This window comes from Dama dama, chromosome 11 (genome assembly GCF_033118175.1).
Source record: "Dama dama isolate Ldn47 chromosome 11, ASM3311817v1, whole genome shotgun sequence".
Lineage (NCBI taxonomy): Eukaryota > Metazoa > Chordata > Mammalia > Artiodactyla > Cervidae > Dama > Dama dama.
In genome coordinates, this window is record NC_083691.1 from 43439661 (window position 1) to 43454823 (window position 15163).

The 15163-nt window shown below is 37.0% G+C and overlaps 1 protein-coding gene and 1 non-coding gene across 2 annotated transcripts in view; one reads left to right on the forward strand and one right to left on the reverse strand.

Annotated features, from left to right (window-relative positions):
* The window catches only part of WDPCP (WD repeat containing planar cell polarity effector), a 296203-nt gene that overhangs the window by 129944 nt on the left and 151096 nt on the right, over positions 1 to 15163 (forward strand). The window contains exons 8-10 of the mRNA XM_061156106.1: positions 6485 to 6599; positions 8786 to 8919; positions 12454 to 12645. Of these exons, the coding sequence (XP_061012089.1) occupies positions 6485 to 6599; positions 8786 to 8919; positions 12454 to 12645 (441 nt within the window). The remainder of the gene's footprint in view (positions 1 to 6484; positions 6600 to 8785; positions 8920 to 12453; positions 12646 to 15163) is intronic.
* TRNAC-GCA (transfer RNA cysteine (anticodon GCA)) lies at positions 3994 to 4065 on the reverse strand. Its single transcript has one exon. It is a non-coding gene; the product is annotated as a tRNA-Cys (tRNA).

The window sequence follows — 15163 nt, forward strand, 5'->3', positions numbered from 1 at the left end:
CTGAAAGGGAGAGGATGTCAGTTCCTGAGCAGCAGGGGAAAGAACATCGGATCTGTCCTGTGTCTTGGTGTCTGCTTCTCCACTAATTATGAGACCTTTGACTAGGTGGCTCAGATGGTAAAGAATCTGCTTGCAATGCAGGAGACCCAGGTTCGATCTATGGTGGGGAAGATCCCCTCGAGGAGGAAATGGATACCCATTCCAGTATTCTTGCCTGGAGAATTCCATGGAGAGAGGAGTCTGGTGGGCTATAGTCCATGGGCTGCAAAGAATTGGGCATGACTGAGTGATTAACACTTTCACTTTGGTTAGTTGCTTTACCCTCCTGATTGTGAATTAGTATGAGGATTAATGTTGTTATTATTGTTTTTTTAATTTACATGCTTACAATGTACCAGAGTTGTACTGACATTTTATATGAATTAGAGAGAGAGTATGTATTAAAGTCCTCTGTAAACTATAAAATTTTATACAAAAGTAATGTGTTATCCTGTTCACTTCTTACTGCTGCTTTTATCCGTGAGATCTTTAAAACTATGGGCAAATACAAGATTTACCTTTGAACCATGTTCTTTTGTGAATTTCATAAAATATTATAAATATTTTCTCACTTTTAAATGTATGTAATTATTTTATGTATGTGTGTATATGTGTGTATGTGTATATATATGTATATATGTAAGAGCTGGATTTAAAATTACATTAGGGATTAAAGTGTAGCATTGCTCATTTTATAATGAGAAGAGGTGAGAAAAATGAGATTTTGTAATTTGCAATAGATTTAGCAGACAAATTTCCAGGAATGTATCCGTTCCCTATATTGCATAACATCACACAAATCTTTGGGAAGCCCCATTGTTAGCACTTCTCTATCCAGAAGAATACATGTTTTCTTGTCCTTTTGTTTCTTGTGCTTTAGTCAGTTCCCTATAGTGAGTCAATTAAAATTTTTTTCTTATCCTTGTCTTAACTGCATTCACTTATGTCACTCTACTTTAATGGATTAGTCAGGCATGATTTCTCTCTATACTCAATAAATGTTTGCTGAATGAAGGAATAAATTACAGAAAACATGTTATCTCTCTTCCAGCAGTTTATCTGTTAAAATGATCAGTGACCCTACCCTTCATTATAGATTTCCTCAATGTAAAATGGTTTGCCTGTCTATAGTTCTGAATTTCTCCAGAAGTTATCCCATGGATTGGATAGGGGGTCAAGGTTGAGGGAGGTGTCGGGTACCATCCTGATGCAAATTTCCTGGGCCTCCTGAGGAGTGGTTAATAATACTTTAGATATTTGCTTCAACCCTAGAATTTACTCCATTGGTCATAATACTTTGTTACCTCTCTAGATTGTAGTGTGTAGCACCTGTTGTGTCCCACATGTCACCTGATGATTTCATGGGATCAGTCTTGGCTACCTATCCACGACTTACCTCTCAAATGGTGGATTAAACCTATAACCCAGGGTTGATTTTTAGTATTGATCCTGTATGCCTTTCTTTACTTTTCACTTCTCTCAGATATGACAATGATCACATGGATTTGGGAGGAGTTTCCTTAGCCAGTGAGAATACTGAATTCAGTTGAATTGTTTGTGATCACTGTTATAAAACAGCTCATTCACAGTTACTTACTGCACCAGTTCTTCTTCAGTACTTGAGACTGTGATGCATTGATCAATACATGATATATGATGTACTTCTCTTTATGGCTACTAATCTACCTCTTCTAGGAAGCAGTCATCTATCTTAACCAAAACCTCCACTTCTCTGAGATGAGATCTTCCGCTATATTCTACACGCATTTTACCAATACTTGCCTGGATCATTCATCATCTTATCCCCATCTATATACTTGGCATATATAGGAGGCATTCATGTATTTTTGACCTCCTGAGTGAATGAAATTTGGATTCTTGTTTCTGCTTATGTTTTTGTTTTGCTTAATGATGTCAGATGGTAAAAATTTCTTTCTTCTCCCAGTGCCTTTCACTTCTAATTAAGTACTCAAAATAAGGTTAAGAGAAACCAATTTGAGGAACCATCTGAAGATCATGGGGATCATTTCCTAGTTTCTTAAAAAACGACACACCTCTCTGGTATGAGCTTATTTTAAAAACATGAGAAGGAAAAAGTTAGTATAGGCAATAGAAAGAAATAATGGTCAGAGCATAACTAGCAAGGAAGATGCTTCCTGTCTGGAAGGGTGTCGGGGGAAAGAAAAAGTTTCAGTTCCTATTTTGCCTTAGTCATCTTCTGCACAGGGAACTACATAAAAATTGGCAGAGTTTTGGGAAATCCCATAGGCCCTCTCATTTATTCATCCTGTGGATCTCTTCTCAAGCTCAGATCTGCTCTGGAGGTGTCTCCCTTTGCTTCTTTGTCGCTCCTTTTTAATTTTTTGAATTGTTGGATTCTCTGATTCTTTGAAATGGGATATCTTGGTGCCCCTTTTCCTTCTTGTCCTGCCAAATCTTAAGATAGGCTTTTTCCATTTTGGAGGGCTTAAGAACTAACATTTTGGGGAAACAGGTAGAGATACTTTCCTGTCTGGGCTAGCATATTCTTTTCCTGAGACTCATACTATTTTTTTCCCTATTTCTGATTATCGCCATTACCATATCCAGAAATACCTTTGGCATCAATACTTGGAAACTTATGCTTCCCCAGAGGTTGTTTTTATAAAAATGTATTAACTTATTAATTTGCTTATACCTTCTTATTCCAAAATCTGATGTTACTTCTAGAACACATGACATTTGGAAATCAGAAATGATAGACATACCTTAATCCTAATAAGTACCCCAACTAGGTGTCAATAAAAGGGCTAACCTGATCTTTTAACACATCTGAAGATTGAGATGTCCCAGAGTTCAGTTGTTAGGCCTCTTTCTTTCCATTTTTTTTTTTTTTTCCTTAAACAGCAAATTTATTTTCTCACAGTTCTAGAAGCTAGAAGTCCAAGACCAGTTTGCTGTGAGGACTGGTCTCTGGTGAGACCTTTCTTCCCGATTCATAAACGACTATCTTCTTTGTTGCTGTTTGGCCTTTTCCTTATGCGTGCACCTGGAAAGAGAGCCTGCTGCTGTGTGTTCTTTGTAAGGACACCAGTTTAATTAGATTAGGGTTCCACCCGTATGATCTCTTCACTCTTTTTAGCTCAGTTGGTAAAGAATCTGCCTGCAATGCAGGAGACCCCGGTTCGGTTCCTGGGTTGGGAAGATCCGCTGGAGAAGGGATAGGCTACCCACTCCAGTGTTCTTGGGCTTCCCTTGTGGCTCAGCTGGTAAAGAATGCACCTGCAATGTGGGACACCTGGGTTCGATCCCTGCGTTGGGAAGATCCCCTGGAGAAGGGAAAGGCTACTCACTCCAGTATTCTGGTCTGGAGAATTCTATGGACTGTATAGTCCATGGAGTTGAAAAGAGTCGGACACGACTGAGCGACTTTCACTATTCAGTTCCAAGACTTTAAACACTACCATACATTGTTGATGACTCCCAAATATAATCTCCAGCCTCCACTTCACCCTAGACTTCAGACTATTTAATATCTCTACTTATATGTCCATACACCCCTTAAACTTAACATGTCCACACTAAACTTTTGATTCTCCCAATCTAAATTTACCTCTCCTCAAGTGTTCCCCATCTCAGTAAACCAAGTTGCTCAGCCCCAAAACCTTTGAGTTTTTCTCTTCAGCAAGCCCTGGTTGCTCCCCTTTAAAATACGTCTCAAATATATCCACATACTCTTTCCTCTAGCATTGCCATCTAGTTCAAGCCATTATCATCTCTCACCCAGGCCACTGCAGTAGCCTCCTAATGGTCTCCCTGCTTCTACTCTTGCCCTAAAGTGAAGTGAAATGAAGTTGCTCAGTCGTGTCCGACTCTTTACGACCCCATGTACTGTAGCCTACCAGACTCCTCCGTCCATGGAATTTTCCAGGCAAGAGTACTGGAGTGAGTTGCCATTTCCTTCTCCAGAGGATCTTCCCCACCCAGGAATCGATCCCGGGTCTCCTGCATTGCAGGCAGACGCTCTACCATCTGAGCTACCAGGGAAGCCCTACTCTTGCCCTGATCCTTCTTTAAAATACAAATTATAATTCACTGCTGCTTAAAACCCTATGACTTCTCCTCAACAAGGTCCCCTGACTGCCTTGCTGATTCCATCCTCTGAACATCCCTCTCACTCACTCCTCACCTCTCAAGGCACACCGGCCTACCTTTTGTCAGTTTTCCCAAGCACATTCTGACCTCAAGAGTTTTTACGTTTACTAAGCCTCAAATTCCCTTTCTTCAAGTAATCATATGGCTTGTTCTTTCACTTCATTTGGATCTGTACTCAAACGTTGTCTCCTCAAAGAGACCTTTTTACTTCTTTATTAGTCATCTGTTTAAAGCAGCTTCTGGTTACTGGCAGCACTCAAGCATGGGCTGGATCCTTGAAGGATGCTTGCAGAGATGCTAAAGAAGGAACTTCCATGTCATGTGGGAGTGGAAGATTAGACCAGATTTCCTTCTAACTTGAAATTATTTAATCCTATCATGAATTAATTATGATTCTTTCTCTAAGAATTTAGTTAGCACCTGCTATGTGTCTGACCTTGTTCTAGGTACTAGATAAGATATAAAGATATATATCTTTAAGATATACCTATAAGATATAAAGATATATATATCTTTAAGATATAAAGATGAAAGTGGCCTAGCTAGTATCCATTAGGAACTTGTAGTAGATAATGAAGAAAAGAGGTGCTTAAGAGTATGGGTGTAAAATTCTAGTAGATAAAAATAAATAGAAAAGGACAAATTTTAGAGGTGCTCTGAATAAATGGCAACTCACTCCAGTATTCTTGCCTGGAAAATGCCATGGATGGAGGAGCCTGGTAGGCTACAGTCCATGGGGTCACAAAGAGTCGGACACAACTGAGTGACTTCACTTCTCTGAATAAATGAGGAAGAGATTGAATAAATGAGGGGAGAAAAAACTATTATAAGGGGGAGAACTAGATATGAAAGATGACCCTAAAATTGCCTGCTTGAGAGGGGAGAATGTAGGGGTAAAGACCACATGTTATATTGTTATGGGGGTATTCCCTAAAAGGAAAATATTAGTGCTAGTCATCAAGGTGTATATGGCACGGCTGGATGTAATTCATAATTCAGAAGAGATTAATTAATTCATGAAGTAGTTTGAAATTCTAGGAACAAACGTACCTTCACCTTCTCTTATTAGTCTCCCAAACCAATAAAGTTAAGTTCTCCTTTCCCCTGCCTTCCAGCCCATTGGGGGTATATTAACGTGAAATTGACAGTTCCTTTAATCACATGGGGCCCTTCAGTTTCTTTTCTGGTTCATATGCCTGGAATCTGTTAGACAGTAGGGGAATGGTTGTCTTTTTTAATATAATAATCACCTGGTCCCTCTTATTGCTCATTGTTCACGCATGTCCCAGTATGTCTTGTCACAGAATCATCCTCTCTAGCTGGGACATGATGCCTAGGTAGGTGGGGAATTCCCCTGTTTTGTTTAAAATCATAGTTGTCTTTGGATTTGGCTAGCATGTTCGTGATTAGTTTACTGACAATTGGTTTTTTTCTTTTTATACCATATGCTATTACATGATTCATCTGCTTTGAGTCTGTTGCCTTGAAGGTGAAACAATTTCTTCCAATGTTGATATTTCATAATCTCATAGATAACAAGCATACACATATGCATAGTCCTTTCAGAAGTTTTAAACATTTGGAGATGAATGAATTATACTGCCGCAAATGAAAAGGAACAGTATAAAACCATAATGGTGATACCCAGACGTCTTTTGCTGGGTGGTTGGGTGAACACTAATATTAATAAAGCCTTCATACTTTACTATGTTTATCTCTCCTTGAGAAGTTATTTCTGGTATGTGGTACTTATTTATGAATTTTAACATTTAACATTGTGCTTTAGTTGCCTTGGATTTACATGTATTTTAATATTTTAGACATGATCTTTATTTGAAGGAGTTTAAATTCCGGCTAAATCATAATACTTGGTGTTAACATTGTAATGATTGCTGTTTAATACGTAGCAATGCCTACTCAAATGTTAAGAAATCTTCTTTTAATTACTAATATAAATATTAATCTTTGAAAACATTTCAGTAAGACACATCACATCGCCGAGTGCAGTGCAAGGAAGTTTTTTCCACATGGTTATTTTCCAAGTATTTAACAGATTACACTTCTAATAAACATGGACTAAATTCAGTTTCTTCATATAGCACTGGTCAGTGCACTTAAGTGTTCCACCATTTAACCACCTGGATTTTTTTTACTCAGAATGTCAGTGATGGTTTTTCAAAGAACTCTTTATAATTCCATGGTATAGATATACATGTACATATCTGTATAAGTTGTACATTTGGGGAGGAATTTTTAAAAGAGTCTAATTCTTAGTGTATCTCCCTCCCCCTCTCCCTTCACCTGTTTTTAGCTCCTGTTTGGTTCAGGTGTGCTGGCGTCCCTAAGCCTTTCCGGGCCGCAGCTGGAGAAAGTGGTGATTGATAGAAGCCTGGTGGGGAAGCTCATCTCAGACACCGTCAGCGATGGTAATTACCCCCATGTGCAAATCAATTGCCTACGTTAACAGTGGGGCAGGAGAAATAGTGTGTAACAGGTAGACTAATTATTACCACCAGGGACTTGAAAACACAAGTAATTGCTTGTAAAAGCATAGTTACAACCCCTGGGACCAATACAAGTTTTGACTAAGATTTAATGTCAAAGTTTTTGCCAATTGTTAGTATTCTTGAGTATTTTTTACTGTTTCCTTAAAAAAGTGAACATATTTTTGAAAGAGGTGGGTTTTTCGTTTGGTGTGTTGACATTTCAAATATTTTTCACTTTCACATGAATTTTGAATAAATAACCCCAATTTGTCAGCATAGCCACTTAGTACAAAAACAAAATCTGTTCTTTGGCTCTTAGGACAATTCTTTGTTACTAAAGTCTATGAATAGTAACTTCTGAGAGAGTTTGATCAGTATTTCTAAAAATAAAAAATCAATGCCAAAAATACCAGATAAATCTGAATCCTGTAAGGTGATATCACAGTTAGTATGTAATTGCTACAAAGCACATAAAGACTTTAAGCCAATTATTGAAAAGGTAGCATACTGACATTTATTAATCCTTAAAAGGCTCTTCGCTGTGCCAGCCTACCTATATAATTTAATTAAAACAACTATTCCTTGTCAGATATAGTTATTTCTGTTTTATAGATAAGGAAATTGAAGCTGAGATACTAATGAACATGCCCCCCAATGAGATACCAAGGAATAGTCCCAAAATGACTGGGCTGAAATTTGAACCCATTTTCTTTGCACTGTAGTGTGCTGACTCCTAAAGTTTTAAGATTGCACTTTAATTCAAGGTGAAAAAAAAAGGTCTAAGAAACTGATTGGATTATCATTAGAGATTCAAAATAATCCATAGCTTAAATTGAATAATTAAAGGAAAGTGTGGTCTAGTGGAAAGGACAGAGGTAAGATTATAGAAACCCTTCTGCTATGTGTGCTCACTCGTATCTCTGAATAATGCAGACACAATTTCTTAGAGAGAAGCACTCTGTAGCATGGCTATCGTTAGTACTATTCCTGATGATGATAAGCTGGGGGTAGGGTTATGAGTATGTCACTTCCTCTTCCTTATAGGATCATGGTGCTAAGGAAGCTTCCCTGTGGAAAAGGTTCCATTTTCATATGTCTAATAATTAACCCCTTCACTGATGCTGCAAATAAAATAGTGGCTGTGATGATTTTGACATTTTGGTGGTCCTCCATTAGAATTAAAAGGAGACCTCCAAAACTGTTCATGTTGCTGAGATATCTTTTTTCACTTGTTTCTTTAAACCAGAAATAATACATACATTCTCATGAGTACATGATAGCAATGTGATTTCTTGGCAGTTCTCCAGATTCTCCTGTAATTGTGTAGATCTACTGTGGTTACTGTTTGCACAGCCAGGGATATGGAAGTAAAGAAAAATATATAAAACATCCAATAACTGCTTTATGCTGGGAACAATGTAAAACATTTCTCAAATTCCTACTATATGTTTTTATCAGTAATTTTTATAACATTAATGGCTCTTTATGTAACCCATGCAAATTGATTATCTGTGTGCTTTAGAAATATAGCTGTAGAAATGTTTTTGCTAATCTTCATTATCAAGTATTACTTTATATAATATGCATATTGGGTATAATATGTTTTAGTTCATTCAGCTAGTATACTTTCAGAAAGAAAGTTCATTGATGAAAATTTTTTTAAAAAATTGGTGGAGAACACTGATCTGTATCCTCTAATAAATCTAGTTTATTCTCAGATGGTTTGTATCATATAAATACAGGATTAAAGTCTAAGTGGAAATAAGTGTTTCTATCTTTACGTTCAGATATGAAACAGTGTTTTATGCTTTTCCTACCTCTATTCCAAATACATCTCATTTGTAAGTTGTCCCCAAATATCAGTTGTATATTGAAATGGTCTCATGGAAAGGAAAAATATCAAATCCATGCATGATTAGCTTGATTATTGTTGTTCCTTTCTAATATCTTTGTTATCATTGGAAAATGTCCACAATGATACTTAGGAGACTTCAGTTATTTCAATTAATATTCATTTATCTTCTGAAAATAGCTTTCTGTAACATTTCAATAGAAGAAACTATTTATTTGTTATTATTTTATTGTAACTTAGTACTTGATAGTATTATCAAATCTTTTTTTTTAAGCTCTTCTCACAGACGGCTTCATCATCCTATCGTTTTTGGCACAAAACAAGCTGTGTTTTATTCAGTTTGCCAAGAAGATGAGCTCTCCTGATACAAACAGAAGGCTGGAAAAGCTCTCAGCCTTGGACTATAAGGTAGAGATTTGAACGTATAGGGTCATATTGTTAATTATTAAGGTATGCTAGAGTATTTCTTGAGTTGATGTTATGCTTATTTTTCTGAAATGATTATGGATTTCAGGAAAACCAGAGTTATTCATAGTATAGGATTAAGCTTGATCAACTAGAAACAGTGGCCATCCAAAGTTTTCTTTTTTGACTCTCATTATGGGGGTCTGTTAACAGTGGCATGCTTGGAGCAGTTTACATCGTCCGTATGGAAATCAGAAAGATAATAGAGGCAAGTTACACATTTGAAAATGGTTTTCTTGCTGGTGGTAGTATATGTACCATTCTCATTTTTCCCTAAGACCCCACATCACTGTTCTAGGCAAGGGTAGCTGCTCTCGCTTCCATTTTACAAGCAAAAAGAGAAGAGGACACTTTCAAAGGTTAATAGAAAAGTGTAATAAACAAGGAGTGGGAAGATCCCCCTCCGCCCGATATCCAGTTGTAACTATGGAGAAAAATGCAAAAAGAAGTCTCCTTCATGTGTTGGTCTCTTTCCCTTCAGTAACTCCAGGTAATTTGTTTCCTTGTATCAGGGACTTTACATCTGTTAAGGCAGGATTTTTATTTTAAATGATGTGTTTAATTTAAGTTTTGCCACATTACATTTCAACTGCTTGGAAGGCATACTCTCTGCTAGAATGAGTATCTCATACATTTTCCAGGCTGTTTCAGTTCAGGGCCTCTTTTCAGCAGTGACTTGTGTTTGCAAGATTGATCCAGCCTCTGTGACGTGGATTTGAGACAGTTCACTGTTCACTGGGAACGAGACTGATATACAGCTTCCTTAAAAAAGATGCACACTTACACTGTACCAGGAGTATCCATAACAAGGGCAAAGATTCTAAAAAGCCAGCTTTGTGGCTTGAAACTATGCATGTGTTTGAAAAGTCTAATAGTATTTGACCTAACCTTTTGCCCTTTTGGGTTCTTTTGGGCTATTTCTTATTGTGACTGAATTAGTAGTGATGTGGGAGGATTTAATTTTATTTAATGGAAAAATCTACTCTTATAAAAAAGATTTTTAACATGGGATAAAATACATTAACTTTTTCATCATGGTAATAAACTATAATTTGGTTTTGTTTGCAAGCCTTGTGTAGCTTCTATAACACTTTGTATAATATTGATTCTTTTAAACTGTGAATCTGTAGTACTCATATATTTTGTCTAGTAAAAAATGGTTTAACATTCTTAATGGAATACTATTTTCCAGAATGGCTAGCTTTCCTTAAAATGTTGTTAATTTACTAATACTGGTCTTTAAAATGCACCAGTATGCATTAATTTTAATGCATTAACTATTAAAGTGACTGCTTTTAATGCATTTATATAAAATTTTGTATGCCTACTTTCTTTATCTTAAGTGTGGTGGGTAGTTTGGCAGAGTCTTCTCAGCTTAAGGATAGTAGCTCCTCATTAATGAGAGCAGAGAGAAACTGTTAGGATGTCATCTTTTCTGATGAAAAGATGTGAAAAATAGACTGAGTATGTGGGCCCTACACCTTGAGTAAGGGAGTTATGTGTTTGTTCATTCTGTCATTAGATATGAGAAATTAAAAACGTGAGCACTCCATGTCATTTCTTTACATTAGAGAAGAAGGAGCCTGCTTCCCTCTGGAAAACCCATGGATTTCATTTTCTGGTTCAATATTTTAAATATAGGTATTTAATATTTGATAAAAACTGCCATTTATCCATTGGAAGGACATTTTAAGAAACATGTTCACTTCACTTGCCCTCTTGACCATTGTGATAGAACAGTAAACCATTAATACTCAAACATTAAATTTCAGATAACATACATGATTTACATTATGTGAGGGTTGAAAGTGGCAGCCTCTTGTTTTAACTCTTGTTTTCTCATATAGAAGTTCTTAAGTAACATGTGTAAATGCCAGGTAGGATGTCAAGATAATGTTTGTGTATTTTTAAGGACTTAGCAATTACATTGTGATATCTCCCTCAAATAAGAAGATAGCTAGTTAAAATAGTGATATCGAGAGCTTGAATATAAGAATTTGCACTTTGGAGTGTAAAGTAATTCGTGTTGTCTGTCAGTGCCCATTTGGATTTTAAAACATGGAAATAGTGTATAGTATTACAATCCTGCTCTTCATTACAGCTATATCATAATTTAGTTATTTGAGACTGAAACAGTTTTGGCAGAGAAAAATGTAGGGGAAATATCATGAAATTATTGACCTTTAGCAGGTTTTCCTGTCTACATTTAAAAAATCCAATTCAATTTATTTAATAGTGAAGGGACAGTGCAAGGAGTTAAATGTTTGCCGTGAGAGAACAACACTGGTAATTACTTTGATTTCAGTTCCTTTTGATGTGCATTCAGAGGATGAAGAGGTCAATAATATTATGGCCATGCAAATAGAAAAGGGTTCCTTTTGACCATATTAAAAAAAAAATAGCAGAGGATTATTAAAGCATTAACCTTGATTTTAATGGCCTTGGTTGAGTGGTGAGATCACAATTTGGATGAGCCTGATTATTTACTAAATACAATACATAAATGCAACGGGTTCTTAACACCCATTGCACTCTGGCATTATCGCATTACTGCCATCCTTTGTTGCCTTGCAGACAGGAATATGAAAGCAATCTGTCATGTAGTGAGACTGGCTCCAGAAGCATTTCTCTGATAAGAAGACCCCCTGCCCTTTGCTAGTGTCTGGTCCAGTAGGCTTAGCCATGCGCTTAATCCCCAGAAAGTGGTTCGATTATTGCTGACCAGCAATGGCAAGATAGTTTTTTTTTTTTTTTTTTCGCTTCCAAGCTATCAACCTTCCATTAATTCCTTAAGCAGAAATACGGTGCAATCTATATTTCCTTGGCATGTGTCACCCAGATGGTGCCGTGCTTATGTTTTCAAATAACCATGTTCCAAAATAACATAGTTTGAATAATAAATTCTACAAATCCGTCCTAAGAAAGAAAAGCATAATTCTCAGAAGCTGCATAAACTTTTACTCATGATGCTGTGACTTATCCCTTTATGCAGAATTTTTGTATATATGTCTTTAAAGCGATATTTGCCTCAAGTTGTTTTTCCTTTTGTTGTTGTCAGTCACTGTTAACATGTTATGTCTTAAACAGTAGTCCGACACTCTTGGTCAGCAGTACTGAACCTGTCATTTAATATAGCTGGTCTTAAATCCTATGTGTAGGTCGATGCTGTCAAGCAACCATGACTGTACATTTTGGTATTGATTGGGATTGCTATGGCCAATTCCTCCCCAACTCACATTTCTCCTTTTCCTTTCCTCTGCTAAAAATGGGGAGAATTTTGAACATATGTCTTTTTTATGTATGTGTCAAAAGAATTTGGTAAATTCTGACACCTCCTTAAGCACATGTTTAACATGCATATTTACTTGCATTTATCTACATTTACAGATGCTTTAATTTTTGTAATACTTTGAGGATTTTGCCTTTTAAAGATGATCCTTCTCTGTTTTTTTTTTTTTTTTTTTTTTTAACCACCAGATTTCCTATTATGAAATCCCTGGCCCAGTAAATAGGACAACACAGCGTCGTCTCGCTATCAGTTGTGTTCAAGACACAATTGTTTGCTGGTGGCCACTGGTCAGTGATGATGCTTGGCCTTGGACCCCGATTTCTTCTGAGAAGGACAGAGCCAATCTGTTGCTCCTGAGTTATGCTCAAGGAACGCTGGAGGTAAATCTAAAGCAAATATATACATTTTGTTGAAGAGAAACTAAAATAGGGTTATTAGTTTTCTATTCTGAAATAAGTGTGAATACTTTTTAAAGTCTATAGTTTGTTTTTCCAAATATTCAACAAAAGTAATTACATATGAAATGGGATCCTTTAAAGTATCACATCTAGAGTATCCACAGACAGTTTCAGGACTCACCTGAATACCATAATGATTAATAGCACAAGCTTCTGGGTTCAAATCCTAGCTCTACCACAAGCTACCTCTCTGTCCTTGAGCAGGTTACTAACTGCTATGTGCTGTGATTTCATTATTTGAAAAACAGAGTGAATGAAGATATCCAAGTTAATAGATGATTTAGAGCAATAATGATGTAATACTGTTATTACATGTATTAATTAATAATCTCAATTACTGTTGTGATTCTTGTCATTATCATTATTAGTGCTGTCATTACTGTTTGCTCATGATTTCATGCCTTTCAAAACTGTGTTATTAACCACCTTCTTTAAACATCAGTTAGTCAGTTCGCAAACAGTAGTCAAATGCCTGTTTTCTATAAGACTGTGGTGCCAAACCATGGCTTGGGGCAAGGATTTGTAAGGAGGGCCTAGAGGAGCAGCCTTCTCGATATAGTGTCCTGCCTGGGACACAGCACCAAAAGGGTTAAACTAGGAAGTGTATATGAGATCTCACCCTGTCTATTTCTGAAAATGTTCCGTCATCATTCATTATCATGTACCTGTGGATATTTTCATCTTGTATCAGTACTTTGAGTCTGAAATTCTGTTTTCTTAATGTAACTTTAAATTGAAAAAAACAACCTCCTCAACGTGGTTTTTCAGTGGGTAAAATGGTATGTTTTGTCTAGGTAAAATTGTATGTTCCTGTATTTTCTCTAAATCCATTATCATTTAGACTTTAAGAAGTATTTTCCAGAATTAGTATTCTGAGATAATGAAGAAGTACAAGTTTTCTCTATCCCCCACTTACCTCTTCTGATTTTATAAACTTACAGGCTATCTTTTAAGACTGAAGAGCCCTTTTTAATTAATTTACCTTTTTCTGGAACTTTTCCAATTTTGTTGTAGTAACTAAGACCATTTTTAATGCTCCAGGTATGGATTTTGTAAGGATAAAGAAGTGCTTTATTCCTATTCACTTCCTGTTCATGCCTACCATCATACTGATCTTGGATCTAGAGGCTAACTGAATAAAAGACCTAATCAAAATGACTTCATGTAATAAAGCCAACTAGAATTCTTTTAAATGTTCTGTCTTACAATAAAAGTAAAAAAAAAAAAAAGCATAAATCAACCTTTAGTTTTACAGTACACAAATTACCTTTATTTGAAATGAACTTATTACCTGAAATTAGGACTGTTTGAAAAGGGTATATACATATGTTCCACATACTTCATCTCCCTCTGTCTAGTTTATGGACTTTGTAGTTCGATAAACTTCAGTTTGCCTATTGGTTGGACCATATACTATGTGACTTGAATCAAGTTTACTCCTGTAAGGTTCTGCCTGCTTTTAACTAATGATATGTTCTTTGGTCTTGGGTAGATCACCCACCCTGACTGTAGTTTTCTAATTTTTAAAATGATGGATTTAAACCATACGGGTCCCAGGCACCTCAAAAAAAAGTGCTCATCTGAACCCTGAAGCAAAGGTCTGATTTTGCCATTGCCTGTTCAAATGCCTTCAGTAGATTTTGAGCTAAACTTAGCTTCTGCACTGAAAAGCAACCCCCTACCCCGACTGGCCATGACCTACTGTTTCAGTGTTATTTCTTTATACAAATCTATGTTCTAGCCAAATGATGTACTCACTGCTTCTTTATTTCTTACCTTCTGCCTATACAAATTTGAAGTAGGAAATGGCAACCCACTCCAGTATTCTTGCCTGGAAAATTCCATGGACAAAGGAGTCTGGCAGGCTATAGTCCATGGGGTTTCAAAGAGTCAGACACAACTGAGCATGCAAGCAGTGCACACCTGTACAGATTACAGGTATTTCTACCTGAAAGGCCCTTCCCTGGGCTTCCCAGATAGCTCAGCTGGTAGAGAATCCCCCTGCAATACAGGAGACCCTGGTTCAATCCCTGGGTCGGGAAGTTCCCCTGGAGAAGGGATAGGCTACTCACTCCAATATTCGTGGGCTTCCTTGATGGCTCAGAAAGTAAAGAATCCTCCTGCAATGCAGGGGACCTGGGTTTGATCCTTGGGTTGGGACGATCCCCTGGAGGGAGGATATGGCAACCCACTCCAGTCTTGGGGCTTCCCTACTGGCTCAGACAGTAAAGAACCAGTCTGCCATGTAGGAGACCTGGGTTCAATCACTGAGTCAGGAAGATCCCCTGAAGAAGGGAATGGCAACCCACTCCAGAATTCTTGCCTGGAGAATTCCATGGACAGAGAAGCCTGGTGGGCTACAGTCCATGAAGTCGCAAAGAAATGGACATGATGGAGCAACTAACACTTTCACTTTCTCTCTCTTCACATCATTCATCAG